Source organism: Colobus angolensis, unplaced genomic scaffold, assembly GCF_000951035.1.
Source record: "Colobus angolensis palliatus isolate OR3802 unplaced genomic scaffold, Cang.pa_1.0 Scaffold344, whole genome shotgun sequence".
In the NCBI taxonomy this organism is placed as follows: Eukaryota; Metazoa; Chordata; class Mammalia; order Primates; family Cercopithecidae; genus Colobus; species Colobus angolensis.
Genome location: NW_012116755.1, coordinates 2,411,677 through 2,426,290, shown reverse-complemented (window position 1 = coordinate 2,426,290; position 14,614 = coordinate 2,411,677). Strand labels below are relative to the sequence as shown.

The 14,614-nt window shown below is 48.4% G+C and overlaps 1 protein-coding gene across 2 annotated transcripts in view; it reads left to right on the top strand.

The window, feature by feature from the left end:
- The window catches only part of FYCO1 (FYVE and coiled-coil domain containing 1), a 79,434-nt gene that overhangs the window by 33,597 nt on the left and 31,223 nt on the right, over positions 1-14,614 (top strand). For both annotated transcript variants that reach the window (XM_011952674.1, XM_011952672.1), the window contains exons 11-14: positions 414-581; positions 3,602-3,751; positions 4,524-4,735; positions 8,085-8,229. In XM_011952674.1, coding sequence (XP_011808064.1) covers positions 414-581; positions 3,602-3,751; positions 4,524-4,735; positions 8,085-8,229 — 675 coding nt within the window. The remainder of the gene's footprint in view (positions 1-413; positions 582-3,601; positions 3,752-4,523; positions 4,736-8,084; positions 8,230-14,614) is intronic.

The window sequence follows — 14,614 nt, the reverse complement described above, 5'->3', positions numbered from 1 at the left end:
CCTTCTCGGTGTGGCCACCTCCAGGAAACTACACCTCAGTCCTGCCTGTCCTGACTCCTTTCTCCTCCTGCTCATCCTCCCCATCACCAGCCCATGAGCCTTGTCTATCAGGCTTCTCTTGCAAGCCCAGCCCCTGTCCAGGAGCCAAGGGGTGCAGAGTTCTATTCACTTAGGGTGCTTCTGGCAACCTGGGGTCGGCCTCCTCTCCCTCCAAGGATACCCCTTTGTATGTGGGGGTTCCCCTCAAAAGCTAGGGAACTGCATAACCTGTGAGCAGATACCTGTGAGCAGTACCAAGGGGCTCCTTCATGGCGGGGGCAGTAGCACCCCTCATTAGAGTCCTGGGTGAGCCCACAGGCCTGGGACAGCTGGAAGTTCTGGCTTATCAAGAAAACTTACCACTCCTCCCCCAGGACCCAGAAGGAACTCGAAAAAGCCGCAACAAAAATCCAAGAGTATTACAACAAACTCTGCGAGGAGGTGACAAACCGCGAGAGGAGTGACCAGAAGATGCTTGCTGACCTGGATGACCTCAACAGAACCAAGAAGTATCTCGAGGAGCGGCTGATAGAGCTGCTCAGGTGAGTGCTGTGTCAAACCAGCAGCTGCGGTTTTCCCCACACTTGGGTTTTTCTCTAAAGAAATGCAGCTGTTCTTGAAAGCATACTTCAGAAATTTCCCCATTATCTTGCCCCTCTCTCAAGAGCCCCTCTCTCCTCCTCCATCTCACTTTCCCCATTACTAGAGTCCCAAACTCCAGTGCCTGCAGGTACCAGGCAGCTGATATAAGTGGGAGCTGGGTCAGGAGGGGACTGTGAGAAACTGGGGACACAGTTGGGCTCTACTTCTGCCACATCAGTCTTGGCCCAGAACTGCTAGACCACCTTTCTTCTCAAGAGAAGGTGGAAACCTGGATTTTAATGTGAAGTGTCCCGATTTTTTAATCCTGACAAGTCATTCAAAACTTATTTTAACTTTTCCTTATGGAAATTTTCTTTTTTTTTTTGAGACGGAGTCTCGCTCTGTCGCCCGGACTGGAGTGCAGTGGCCGGATCTCAGCTCACTGCAAGCTCCGCCTCCCGGGTTTACGCCATTCTCCTGCCTCAGCCTCCGGAGTAGCTGGGACTACAGGCGCCCGCCACCTCGCCCAGCTAGTTTTTTTTTTTTTGTATTTTTTAGTAGAGACGGGGTTTCACCGTGTTAGCCAGGATGGTCTCGAACTCCTGACCTTGTGATTCGCCCGTCTCGGCCTCCCAAAGTGCTGGGATTACAGGCTTGAGCCACCGCGCCCGGCCGGAAATTTTCAAATGTACAAAAATGGAATCATGTAATACACCTCCCAGCTTCAGCAGTGTTCAGCTCAGGGCCAACCTGTCACCCGGCTTCAACTGTTCAGTTCAGGGCCAGTCTTGATTGATCTGTAGACCCACCTGTTTACCCACCTTCCCAGATTTTGAAGCAAATCCCACACATATCATTTCATCCATAAATATTTCAGTATGTACCTCTCCAGGGTAAGGACTCTTTTATTTTGTATTTTTTGAATTTTTTTTTTCTTTTTTGAGGCAGAATCTCACTCTGTTGCCCAGGCTTGAGTGCAGTGGCGTGATCTTGGCTCACTGCGACCTCTGCCTTCTGGGTTCAAGCGATTCTTGTGCCTCAGCCACCTGAGTAGCTGGGATTACATGCACACATCACCACTCCCAGCTAATTTTTATATTTTTAGTAGAAACAGGGTTTCACCATGTTGGCCAGGCTGGTCCTGAATTCCTGGCCTCAAGTGATTTGCCTGCCTCAGACTCCCAAGTACTGGGATTACAGGCATGAGCCACCAAGCCTGGCCCAGAACCCTCCATTTTAAACAACCACAGTGTCCTTATTATACCTTAAGAAATGAAGTATAGTTTCTTAATATCATCAAGTGTCTAGTCAGTTTCAAATTTTTCCGATTGCCTTAGAATTTTTTCAGGTTGTTCTAATCAGGATCTAAATTAGATTCATCTGTTGCAATTGATTTGTCTCTTACATCCCTTTTAGTCAATGTGTTTCCCTATCATCTCTCTACTTTTGCCAATTGCATCCTCCTGGTGTCATTTAACATGATGATCCATCCCTTGCATTTCCTGTGAGTCCATAGATAGAACTATTGCAGTGGTTCTCAATCCTGGCTACATATTAGAATCACTAGGGAAGTAATTTTAAAATGCCCATGTCCAGGCCCCACCCAGACTAACTGAATTGGAATTTCTGAGAGTGAGACTCAGACACCAGTGAGCCAGAGCTGAGAACCATCATTCTACTGGCAGCTTGCTTAGACTCAGGTTCAAAATTTTAGCAAGAAGCCTTCATAGAATTGGTTTGTAGTTTGGGATCTTTATTTCAAGAGGCACATACAATCTAATTAGCCCTCTTTTTGTGATGTTAGCAGCACCATGGATCAGCAAAGCCTAGATACGCTAATTTATTAAGTGTTATAAAACAGTGATATTAAAATTACAACCAATTTGAAAGTTTAAAAACTCTGCCTTCTTATCATCAATATACAGAGTTAGAACTCAGGGTATTTGTGACCTGAGGGGTGTGATGGAAAATACCAGCTCCTGGCAGCATTCCACATTCCCAAAGTGTGGATGGACCAGCCTAGAGAATGAGGCTGCTTCAGAGAATGAGTCTTCCTGCTTCCTGACAATTTCAAGTGGCCTTGAAAAAGCCAGTCAAGCCCATGTTCAAGCTTTTTTATTTAAGGAAAAAGATCTGGGGTTGATTGGGAGTTCCCGGTCAGTGATGGAGCCTATGTCTCTCAGGACCTGAGTGGCTCAGGTGTCACATTACTGGTGGCTGAGGAGCTGTTAGAGCTGCATTAGCCCTGAGGATGCTGACTGGGGCTTCATATGAGAAAGAACTAAACTTCCCATGTCAGAAACCATCAAGCCTGAAAATGCTCATTAGTGTCCCTGAGGAAGCCTCTGTTCACATCCCCCACCCCCAGTTCATCAGGCACATTCTGACACTGCCAGACCTTTCTGGAAAGCCTCACACTTCTTTCAGTCTGGCTTCTGGAGTGACCTTACCATCTCTGTGAGGGGCAGAGGAGGCTAACATCTGATCAGATTTTCACGCTAGGAAATCTTTGATCTTCTCCACTGATTAATTGTTACTTGGATCAACCATAGAAACATAAAGGGCCCCAAGCACATTAAGATTCAGGTGGGGAGTACGGTCATGGTCCTTGGGCTTACTGCACGTAGACAGTCAGCATGGCGGCATGTTTTAGCTTAAACTCCCAGTGGTCCCCAGCACTGTTGTTTAGGTGCCTGAGTGGTGGCCTTCGTTGGTGCTGGTAGCTCTTTGCAGTTGACAGTGCCTTCTGTTGTACATCTTTTGCCTCCCGTGTGTTCTCACACATGTGGTGTCAGTTAAGTCTGCATGTCGGGGGAGATGGAGGAGACCTAGCGTGGGCTGGGGCATATTTCCAAGGTGAAAGTGAATTTTCTTTCTATGACTTAGGAAATTTGATACCAGTCTTTTGAAATGAAGCAAGGATCATCCTATTGTTTTCATGGATTCTCTCTTCTTTTCTTCCAATGTGGTTTCGTCCCAGGGACAAGGATGCTCTCTGGCAGAAGTCAGATGCCCTGGAATTCCAGCAGAAGCTCAGTGCTGAGGACAGGTGGCTCGGAGACACGGAGGCAAACCACTGCCTCGACTGCAAGCGGGAGTTCAGCTGGATGATGCGGCGGCACCACTGCAGGTCAGCAGGGGGCTCCTGGGTTGGCACCAACACCCTGGTGGGGCCCAGAACCAGAGCAGAGAGCTCCGAAAGAGGACTCTGTGATAGGTGATGGCACCATGGCTGACTGTTTAGGAAGAGCACATTGCATTTTGGCTTTAAGGGAACCAGGTGAGGAAGGTGTATTAGTTGGGATCCTAACAAGACACTCAGGGCTCCCTGAAAGAAAGAATACAGAAATGTGGATGGAGTTAGGGATCCCCACAGGGATGGGGCATACCCAGAGACTAGCAGTTCTTCTACCATTCCTGTAGGGACCAGAGGGGCGCAGCATTACTGGAGGCCAGCAAGAGCTGGCCTGAAACCTCACTAGAGGAACACAGGCAGTGCCAGGGACACAAAGGCCAGAGAAGGATGGATAAAGATGAATCTCGGGCTGGGCTGGGGGCAGGTGCAGAATAATCAGCATAGCTGGGAAGGTCTGTGGTCTCTTAGAGCCTTAGCTTCTGAAATATGGGAGGCATACCTACAGCTTGGTGCCAGGGAAGGTGGGCTCAGCCATACTTTATCTCCCTGCCTCCCAGGACCTTAGGAAGTAAACCATGCTTTCACCAAGCTGACAAGAAGGCTTTGTTGGAATCCTGTGAAATGAGCTCATGGCCACATCCTAACGTGGGGGCAGAGCTAGGTCTGATGAGAGTCACATGGCATCCAGAGCCCAGTTTGGGTGCTGAGCAGATCACACAAGATCATAGTGTATCATCCTCACAGCCTGGGCTTGTTTTGTTCCCAGGATATGTGGCCGCATCTTCTGTTACTACTGCTGCAACAACTACGTCCTGAGCAAGCACAGTGGCAAAAAGGAGCGTTGCTGCCGAGCCTGTTTCCAGAAGCTCAGTGAAGGCCCTGGCTCCCCTGATAGCACTGGCTCAGGCACTAGCCAGGGAGAGCCCAGCCCTGCACCGTCACCAGCCTCACCTGGGCCCCAGGCCACAGGAGGCCAAGGTCAGTCTCCTGCTGCTACTACCTACTGTGTTCTCGAGATGCCACTCCCACCCTGCACCCCGCTGGTTGTGGCTAGTTAGTGCTAATAAGCTGAATTCAGTGTTTTCTAAACTTAGGTATTAAAGAGGTGCTAAAATATATTACCACCAACTGGAGACTTTCATTTTGATATATTAGGATTGAAAGAGAATTGAAAAAGGAATAACTTTGTCCTGATAAGATTCAGTGTGATTTAACCTGAAGTCTACGTACCTCTTAATTCATATCCATGAAATGTGCTGCACGCTTTGGAGAATGCTGTCTACCAGAGCCGCAGCCTTGGCATCCAGAGTAACTCAAGGCTAGGAGTTGTGTCTGGAACCATCCATATCCTTCAGTCTCTTCCTGAAGTTGGCTCTTCTTTCATGTCCAAGGAGGGTGTGATCTCCTTTGTGTCCTCCCACTCAGCCCAGTGAAGGAAGTAGTTGGAGTTCTGCTGCTTCTGTTTTGAGCACACCCTAACAGACAGGCCTGGGCTGCCCTTCAGGGCACTGGACTTTGGATGTGGAGCACAGGGAGGCAGAGCTGAGATGGCACAGACAGAAGTGGTCTCAGCTTGTCTCTGCTCGAGCATCATTGCCATCTGCAGTTGGTCCCTGTGAACTCCTCCTTGGCCTCTGTCTGGATGCAGGCCAGCCAGCCTTTAGAAATACTGTCCATTCCTCTTTTGTTTGAGTGGATTACCAGGTGGTTGGCAGGCCCCATTATGTTGTTGGGTACAAAGAACTGATGAGGATGGGGAGCATACTTTGCACAGCTGTAGTTTTATCTTCTTCAAATCTTTTGCCCATTTTAAAATGATTTTTAATATTGAATTTTGAGAGTCCTCTGTATATTCTCTACGCAAGTTCTTTCTCAGATATGTATTTTTCAAGTATTTTTTCCCAATCTGTAGCTTGTCTTCATATTTTCTTTCAAAGAGCAAAAAAGTCTTCAAAGAGCAGAAGTATATCATTTTAATGAGATCCAATGTATCAGTTTTTTTCTGTTATGTATAAATGTTTTTCTTTTTGTTGTCATGTCTAGCTTTACTTAGCCCAAGGACTCACAGACCTTCTTCTGTTGTCTCTTAGAAGTTTTATAGCTTTAGCTTATACATTTAGGTCTGTGATTCATTTTCAGTTATCTTTGTGTGTGGTGCAAGGTATGAATAGAGATTCATCTTTTTGTATGGTTGTCCAGTTATTTCAACACCATTGATTGAAAGACTGTTCTTTGTACCTTTGTCAAAAACCGACTTTATTTTTTTTTTTTTTGATGCTGCCGTGAGAAAGTAAGCAATTGACCTTATACGTGTGGATTTATATCTGGACTTTTATTTTATTCCATGTATCTATGTGCCTATTCTTTTACCAATACCAAACTGTTATGATGACCATAGTTTTATGAAGCATCTTAATATCACGTAGAGTGATTCCAGTTTTGTTCTTTATCAAAGTATTGGCTATTCTAGGTTTTTTGTTTTTCTTTTTTTTTCTTTTTTTTTCGTTTTTTTGTTGAGATGGAGTCTCGCTCTGTCGCCGGGGCTGGAGTGCAGTGGCCGGATCTCAGCTCACTGCAAGCTCCGCCTCCCGGGTTTACGCCATTCTCCTGCCTCAGCCTCCCGAGTAGCTGGGACTACAGGCGCCCGCCACCTTGCCCGGCTAGTTTTTTGTATTTTTTTAGTAGAGACGGGGTTTCACCGTGTTAGCCAGGATAGCCAGGATAGTCTCGATCTCCTGATCTCGTGATCCGCCCGTCACGGCCTCCCAAAGTGCTGGGATTACAGGCTTGAGCCACCGCGCCCGGCCGGTTTTTTGTTTTTCTATATAAGTTTTAGAATCAGTTTGTCAATTTCTACAAAAAATCCTGGTGATATTTAAATTGAGATTGCATTGAATCTCTAGTTCAGTTTGGGGAGAATTGACATCTTAATAAAATTGACTCAGTCCATGAACATGTTATAACTTTCTATTTATTTAAGTCTTTGGTTTCTGTCAGTGGACATCATTTTAGATCCCTGTTGTCTGCCTTCCCTTCCCTGTGCCAGCCTTGCAAGGCAGGTTCAGGAGTGTGGCTGGGTCTATCGAAAAAAGCAATCCCTGGCCCCTTTTTTCAGCCTATGCCTCAAGCTCTCTATTATACAGACTTGAGACAAGAAGAACAACTTCACTTCTAAAGCAGGACCTGTCTTAGTGGTCATGTGGCAGGTCCAGCTGGGAACTTTAAGCTCACATGAACCATTTTTCTTGCTAAACACCCCAGGAACTTTGCATGGGCTTGCCCTGACTCGTTAGTGACCACAGAGTGCTCAGGTCACTTGTTTTAGTTTTTGACATTTCCTGTCTGCTCATTTTTAATTTTTGATTTATTATTTATTTATTTATTTTTGAGACAGAGTCTTGCTTTGTTTCTCAGGCTGGAGTGCAGTGGTGTGATCTTTGCTCACTGCAACCTCTGCCTCCTGGGTTCATGTGATTCTCATGCCTCAGCTTCCCAAGTAGCTGGGATTACAGGTGCCTGCCACCAAACCTGGCTAATTTTTGTATTTTTATTAGAGACAGGGTTTCACCATGTTGTCCAGGCTGGTATTGAACTCCTGGCCTCAAGTGATCCACTCGCGCCGGCCTCCCAAAGTGCTGGAATTACAGGCATGAGCCACCGCACCCAGTCTTTTTTCTTTTTGCCTCAAACCTGCTCTCACATTTTTCCATGACATGTGCTGGAGAGTGTTTGTGGGCAGATGACTGGTACAGGAACATTCCTACAGTGGCCTTCCTACTAAGTGGCTTGCACAGTCGGACACAAGGCCCCTGGTTGGAAACCCAGTGCCTGCTGCAAGTCCTTGAGCACTTGGAGGTTCTTTCCCACACATCAGTGGATTAAGGGAAAATGCAGGTCAGACAGACTCCTGCTTTCAAAAATACATGAATAAGTACTGCCTGTGTCTTGTGGAGCAAGGATTTAGTGGCATAGAAGTGTGTTTTCTGTTATTAGGTTCTTTCTTAATAAGATTTTTCCTTCTAAATAAGGGACCTCAGAGAATATGCAAGAGGTTGAAACCTCTCTAAGCCCCTGACTTTGAGAAGTCTCTTAGGTTGTACATTCCATTTCATCTGTAAGCCTTCCTCTACTTTTTTGGAATGTCCCAGCAACCAACCATTTCTCTCAACTCTGGACAGAAGAGCTGTCAGTTGAGTGACCAATTAAATTGTGCCTCAGCAGCTTGTTCTGTATAGCTGCACTCTCTCACTTTCCCAAAGGCCGTTACCCAGCCTGTGCATAACAGTGTATTGTGTCTCTTCTCTCCTTATCTGCCTCTGCTGCCCAGGAGCAAATACAGACTACAGGCCACCGGACGACGCTGTATTTGATATCATCACAGATGAGGAATTGTGCCAGATACAGGAGTCTGGCTCCTCGTTGCCTGAAACACCCACTGAAACTGATTCTCTTGACCCAAATGTGGCTGAACAGTGAGTAGAGGTCACCCCCATTTCCTGAGTGCTCATGACAGGCCTGGCCCCTGTGCTTTCTTATCAAAGGATGAGGAAAGTGAGACACTGGAAGCAGGACTGACTGTCCTTGCCTAAGGGAAGGTGCCTGAGAACAGTGCTTGCGATGGCGTTGAAGAGCATCAGTGCTCAGAAAGTGGTCAGTGTTGAGCCTTGCAGAGAGCTCCTGGGAGATGTCAGTGGCCCCAGGTTTCAGCATCACCATTAAGGCCTGTCTTTCTTGGCTTGAGTGACTGTATTAGTTTGCTTGGGTGCTGCATAAAATACCACAGACCGGGTGGCTTAAATAACAGAAATTTACCTTCTCACAGCTCTGGAGGCTGGAATTGCAAGGTCAGATGCTGGCAGGGCTGGTTTCCTGTGAGGTGCTTCTCCTTAGCTTGCAAATATTTGCCCCCTTGCTGCCTCTTCGTGTGGCTGTCCCTGTTGCATGTCCCTGGTGTGTCTCCATGTCTCTCAATCTCCTCTTCTTATAGACACTGGTCCATTGGATTAGGGCCCACCCTAACAGCATCATCTTAACTTAATCATTCCTCTACAGGCCTCATCTCCAAATGCAGTCACAGTCTGAGGTACTGGTGCTTAGGGCTTCAGCATGTGAATAATTTGGGGCATGGGGAGACAATTCAGCCTATAACAGCAACCCTTGCTGGGCCACCTTTGGCAGTTGCTCAGAGCAACATGCTGCTCTTTAAAAGCCTTGCTCTCAGGCCCCTGTGCTCCTGATCTTGCTCACCTTACCACCTACCCACTTGGCTTGCTGAGTGATGAAGGTAGAGTGTGGTTTAGTGCTAATGGAATGAAGCATGCCCTAGGGACCACAGGAGTGTAGGGGTTGGGAGAACACTGCAGGCTAATACTGTCAGGAAACGCATCAGAGCAGGGGTGTCCATTCTTTTGTCTTCCCTGGGCCACACTAGAAGAAGAATTGTCTTGGGCCACACATAAAATAAACTAACACTAACGATAGCTAATGAGCTTTAAAAAATATCGCCCTCCCCCCAGAAAAAATTTCATATCATTTCAAGAAAGTTTATGAATTTCTGTTGGGCTACATTCAAAGTTCTGGGCTGCATGCAGCCTGTGGGCCATGGGTTGGATAAGCTTGCTTCAGAGGAAGATGTTCCAGGAAGGGAAGGCAAGGCCCAAAGTCACAGAGGAAACAGTGAGTAGGGGCTGTCTTGGGTCTTGAGTTTGGTGATTGGATTGGCTTTGTCCATGAAGCTCCAGCACAGTGAGTTTAGTTCATCTTTTGGAAACACTAATCAGGCTTGGTAAGGATGCCATGAGAAACGAAGCTCGGATTTAGTTGCAATTGTCTCTGATAGATGAGTCCTCTCAGAGGTCCCTTTAGCTGCAGATAAACTCACCCAAAGCCTCAAAGTTTTAGCAGTAAGAAAAATATGGACAGGCCTATTACTCTATACCCTGTGGAACCCAAGGGACTTTCCACTCACCTAGCCTGCACTTTGCCCTAGCACTGGTATTTTATGCTGCTTTTAATCAGTGACCTGGATCCACTGAACCTTCCTGACTGCTGCAAGAATGCTGCAGCTTACACAGGCGAGCAGGCTTCCGAGGGCCAAAGCAGCCACGGCAAGGATATCCTTAAGTACTTATTCTCCCTTGGCCTTCTCATTTTTCTAGTGTAGCTATTTGCCAACAAGGTTTTCAAGGAGAGTTTTACAAGGTCAGTTTTTAAAAATATGAATTGTATAAAGTACCACCATATTAAAATGTCAAGAGTTTATGACATGAGACCCATAAGAAAAGGAGGTCCTTGCTTGATGTTTCTCAGCCCCTGTTGTCCGGCTTTAGAGCAGTTTACAAAAAAGCACTGGCTGTTCAGAACCTCAAGAAAGAATTTATGTGGGTCCTAGGTCCCAGACGTTTCTTGACCCATTTTCCCTCTAGTTAAGGACATTCTGTGATGCTCCTGCCTCAACATTGAGATCTGCCCAGAATTCAGAGGAAGGCGAAGACTGATCTGTCATATTGATCATTCAGGATTTCTGCTGCATGTCTTTACTCTTCATGATGCTGCCAGTGCAAGGGACTTTGGGCTTACGTGTATCTCCACAATCCTCTGTTCCCTGACTAGAGAATGACTGAACTCACCATGTTATAGCTTCATGGATAAAACCAGCCTGATCACCAAACTCACCACACCCAAGATCATCTCTACTACTGTCGCTTCTGTGACTTGGGGCTTTTCCTTTCCTACCTGGGACACCCCTCCAACCCCTGACCATGTAAGTCTACAGCGTTCTCCCAACCCCCATGGCTCAATGGTCCCTGGGGCATGTTCCGTTCCATTAGCACTAAGCCACACTCTGCCTCCATCACCTGGAAATCCAAGTGGGTAGATGGTAGGAGGTAAAGTGAGCAGGACCAGGAACCTGGGGGCCTGGGAGGACATTCTGGCTTGAAAGTGTCTTGCTGCCTCCTCTAGCCTGAGTAAGAAAGTGACTGTCCTACAGCTCTCTCTCTCTCTCCTCACCCCTCACCTTCCCCTGCCCAGTAGGAACAAAAACAGAAGGCATTCTGACTGCTGACAAATATGTGTGGTTTTGGTCTTGGGAAATCAGGAACTGTTCCAGGGGAAGGAAACTGCCAGTGTGCTGGTCCACGGCCACCAAGGCGGATGTGGGACTAACTGATGGGAACCTGTAATCCCTGCACTTCTGTTTGGGTGAAGACCCACCCTTCCCAGTCAGTTAAAGGCTGCATTGTCAGATACTTTTTTTGTGCATTAGCTAGAGATAAACCTGAGCATTTCTGGAAGCTTTTTCCTGCATTCTTTTTCTTCCTAAGTTTTAAGACCTAAACCGAAAACACCAAGAGTCTGAGAAAGTGTGGGAGATCTAGAGTCCTAGATTTGTGTAAGCATCCCTGGCAAGAAACTTCGGGAAAAAATAAGCAAATCCAAGGTAAGAAGGGATCCGGGAGAGATTAAACACTAAGTCCGAATTCGTGAGGAATATCAGGCCACTTGGAAGTAGTGTTGTTGAGAGTGATGCTGTTGAGCGCCTTCCTTGCACCAGCTGCTCTTACACGTGACCTCACTAGTCCTTGTGCAGCCCATCAGGGAGTAGGAATTATCTCATTTTATAGGCAAAGAAGCGGAAGCCTCAGGAGGCTGGATAACTTCTGTTGTTGGAGGTGCCAGAACTAGGCTTTGGACTCCTCCCTCCGGTCCACTGGCTTAAGATTCATTTGGAAGAGTTCAGCTCTCTTCTTTCCATCCCATGGCCCCATTTTGCCCATCTCCCCTGCCTTCATGTTCGCTCTTTCGCACACATACACAGTGTTGGGGCTAAGGAAGTTGTTTGCCTTGCTCCTCTTCCAGCCAGAGGTGGGTCAGAAAGGGGTCCCAAAGTCCAGCCTGCCAGGGAGATGTGGCCTGATGCTGGGACCCCCTAAGCAGCCTCCCAGTGGTCCCTGTGCATGGCTCAGAGCTAGAATGGTTGTGCAGAGCAGGAGCACAGACAGCCCCTGACTTCTGGAGAAAAGATGGTATTCGTCGTAGCCCTCTAGACACACCGGTGCACACCCCCTTTTCAGTCACTTGGGCTCACCCTCCACCATCTCCCTGACCAGGTGTCCAGCTGTTCTCTGGACTGAAGCACAGAAGGAAACCAAGCTCTTGTCAGCTGATGAACCAGGCCTGTGGGGTAAGGGCTGGCAGGGGCACTGGGCTGTGGCTCCCTCAGCCTTTGCTCAGCCTCTACCCAGTCATGGCCTCCTTGAGGCCCGGCCTCCCCTTCTAGCTACCAGATGAACAGACAGTATGGTGGTGAAGAGCTCGAACTTTAGAATCAAACATGCCTGGTCTGCCACCTCCGGGCTCCATGGCTCTAGGCAGTGCAGCCCACGAACTCAGTTTCCCCCCCTATACCGAAGAGACTGGAACAGCACTCACCCCTAGGGGTGTTAGGAAGATTGCATGAGAACTGTGTGTGGAGCACTGAGCCCAGCCCAGCACCTAAAGCCTGGGAAGACTTTCATGGAGGTATGTTGCTTTCCTGATGTCGTGTCATCAGGGACTGAGCTGTGCATGCCACCGCTACCACCTCAGTACCTTGCACTGCGCAGCCCAGTGGTCTCCTCCAAGGAAGATCCTTCAGATACCCAGATGACCCTAAGTGAGCTTAAACTCTCGCACAGAAACAATCTCTGAACCCTCAGAGCATCTTTGCCAGTAATTGCTTCAGAGCAGGCGCTTCATGGTCAGAGTGTTTAGGGGAGCTGTGGTGGATTTGTCACCCACCGGGAGATTTGACGCTTGCTATCTCAGAAACAAAATGAGAACAGGATATGGTGAATGGTTAAGGTTACAAAGCCACCTTGCGCGTGGGCTTCCCCAAGATCTCTGCCTTCAGCTGAATACAGAGGTGGCGGGTACCCTGTGGCTTGTCAGTGGCAGGAAACCTTCCTGGAGCCAACATTTCTGGGCAAAGAAAGGCTATTTAGTGAGGTTGTAGTCCTAGCTCTGTTGTATGAGCTTTGGCAGGCATTGATCTGTCTGAACTAGTTTTCTCGTCTGAAAATGGGGATGATAGTGCCAGGCCTCCTACAAAATGGCATTAGTTACCAGGGACCGACAGGGACTAGGCAGCTGGAAGGAGGTGCTGCTTTGAGAGCCCCTTGGAGGAGGAGGCCAGAGTGACTGCCCTGACCACTCCTGGTCCCCATTCTCTTTGTTTAACATCCACCCCTCCAGTAGGGGTAGCTCCAGGCTTTTCTCTTCTGTGGTACCATGTCCTCAGTCCAGAACATCCACGGAGGACACCTGGGCCCCTAGCTCCCAGGTAGCCCCTAGAGTCAGTGTTGTCTTGTGTTCCCCACATCTCAGATGATGTGGCCGTTAGTGGCCTCTGCCGTATCTCTAAAGGGGTTGGAGCCCATAAGTACTGCAGCCACCCCTAGGTGTTGGGAACTTGGTAGGGAAATAGGGAAAGAGCACATCCTTTACCCTCCAACCCTGAGGCCACACCAAGGCAGTGTGTACTTAAGCAGAGCCCACACCCGGCCTGATCCCCTCCCACCAGGCCTCCAACACCATGTGCTGGTGTGGACAAGCGGAGGGGAGAGCCAAGTGGAAGGGAGAAGGGTGGGCTGTGGTTGGGAAATGGCTCTGCCCTGCACATGACCTCAGTCTGCTCTGTGGAATGGAGCCTGTACCAACAGCATCTTCTGCTTCCTGGGCTGTGGTGTGGATGGAGTGAAATCAAGACATGAAGGGCCTTCTGTAATCTGCATGTGCTGTGCCAGCGTTTATTCCCCTACCCAGGGGAAGGGGTTAGAAAACTGACATCTACTCCAAAGAGTGGCAGGTAAGGGCCCAGAGGCATAGGATCAATTAGTGGCTGAGGAGGCAGGGAAGGCAAAGAAAGATTTTGCTGCTGTGCTGTTCCTGGGGCCAGGCAGGCAGGGCTTTCCTAAGCTACAAAAGGCCAGTGCAGGGACCCTGGGAGGGGGCAGGCACCTGGACAGGAAAAGTCCCACAGTCCCAGGTGGCTGCTTTTCTGTTGCTATGGCCAGGCAGGCCCAAGCATTGTGCTCACAAGCACCCCAGGAGGGAAGGCCACCATGAGCCAATGGCGTAGGTGGTGAACCAGGGCTTGGGTCGGGGTGCTGTATCACCTGCACAGGGGTACACAGTAGTGGAGCTGTCACTGAACACTGAACACTGTCAGAGTGAGCCCAGAGCCTGCATTCTCATCACATCTTGCTGCATCTCTCCATGGGGACTTGTGGAGATGCTGCTGGGCCCTGTCTCCTGACTCTACTTCTGCCTCTGTTCCTTGGGCCAGGACACTGTCAGGGAAACCAGGGACGGGTGGCCCCTCTGTCAGAAGTGTTCCATGTTAACATGAATGCACAAAGGGGGAATGACAGAAACTCTCTTTGAAAGCCACTTAAAAGATAAATGTTGCCTTATCACCCTAAAAGGGCAGATTTTGTAGTTGAAGGAAGCACTCGGGGGTCCATGTGACCTGAGTACAGTAAAACTCTGCTTGTAGATGCATTTAGGCATGTTTATGAAACAGTAGGTAGGATCATGTGGGCTCTGAAAGGCCCAGCCTGTGGTCAGCTGTACCAGGTGCACATGGTGTGCCACACACCTGGAAGGCACGACATAAACCCTCCCTTGCCTCGCTAACCCACAGGGCTGACATGGAGGGCTTCCATTTTGTGTCACCAGTTCTTGTAAGAAATAATAACTACTTCTATTTTTTGGACCTTTTCTCCCAAATGCAAACTGTGCCAAGTGTTTTACATGCAGTATCTCAGGTATTCACACCAACCCATAGAGGTGGTGCTGTTATGATCCGTGTTTCAC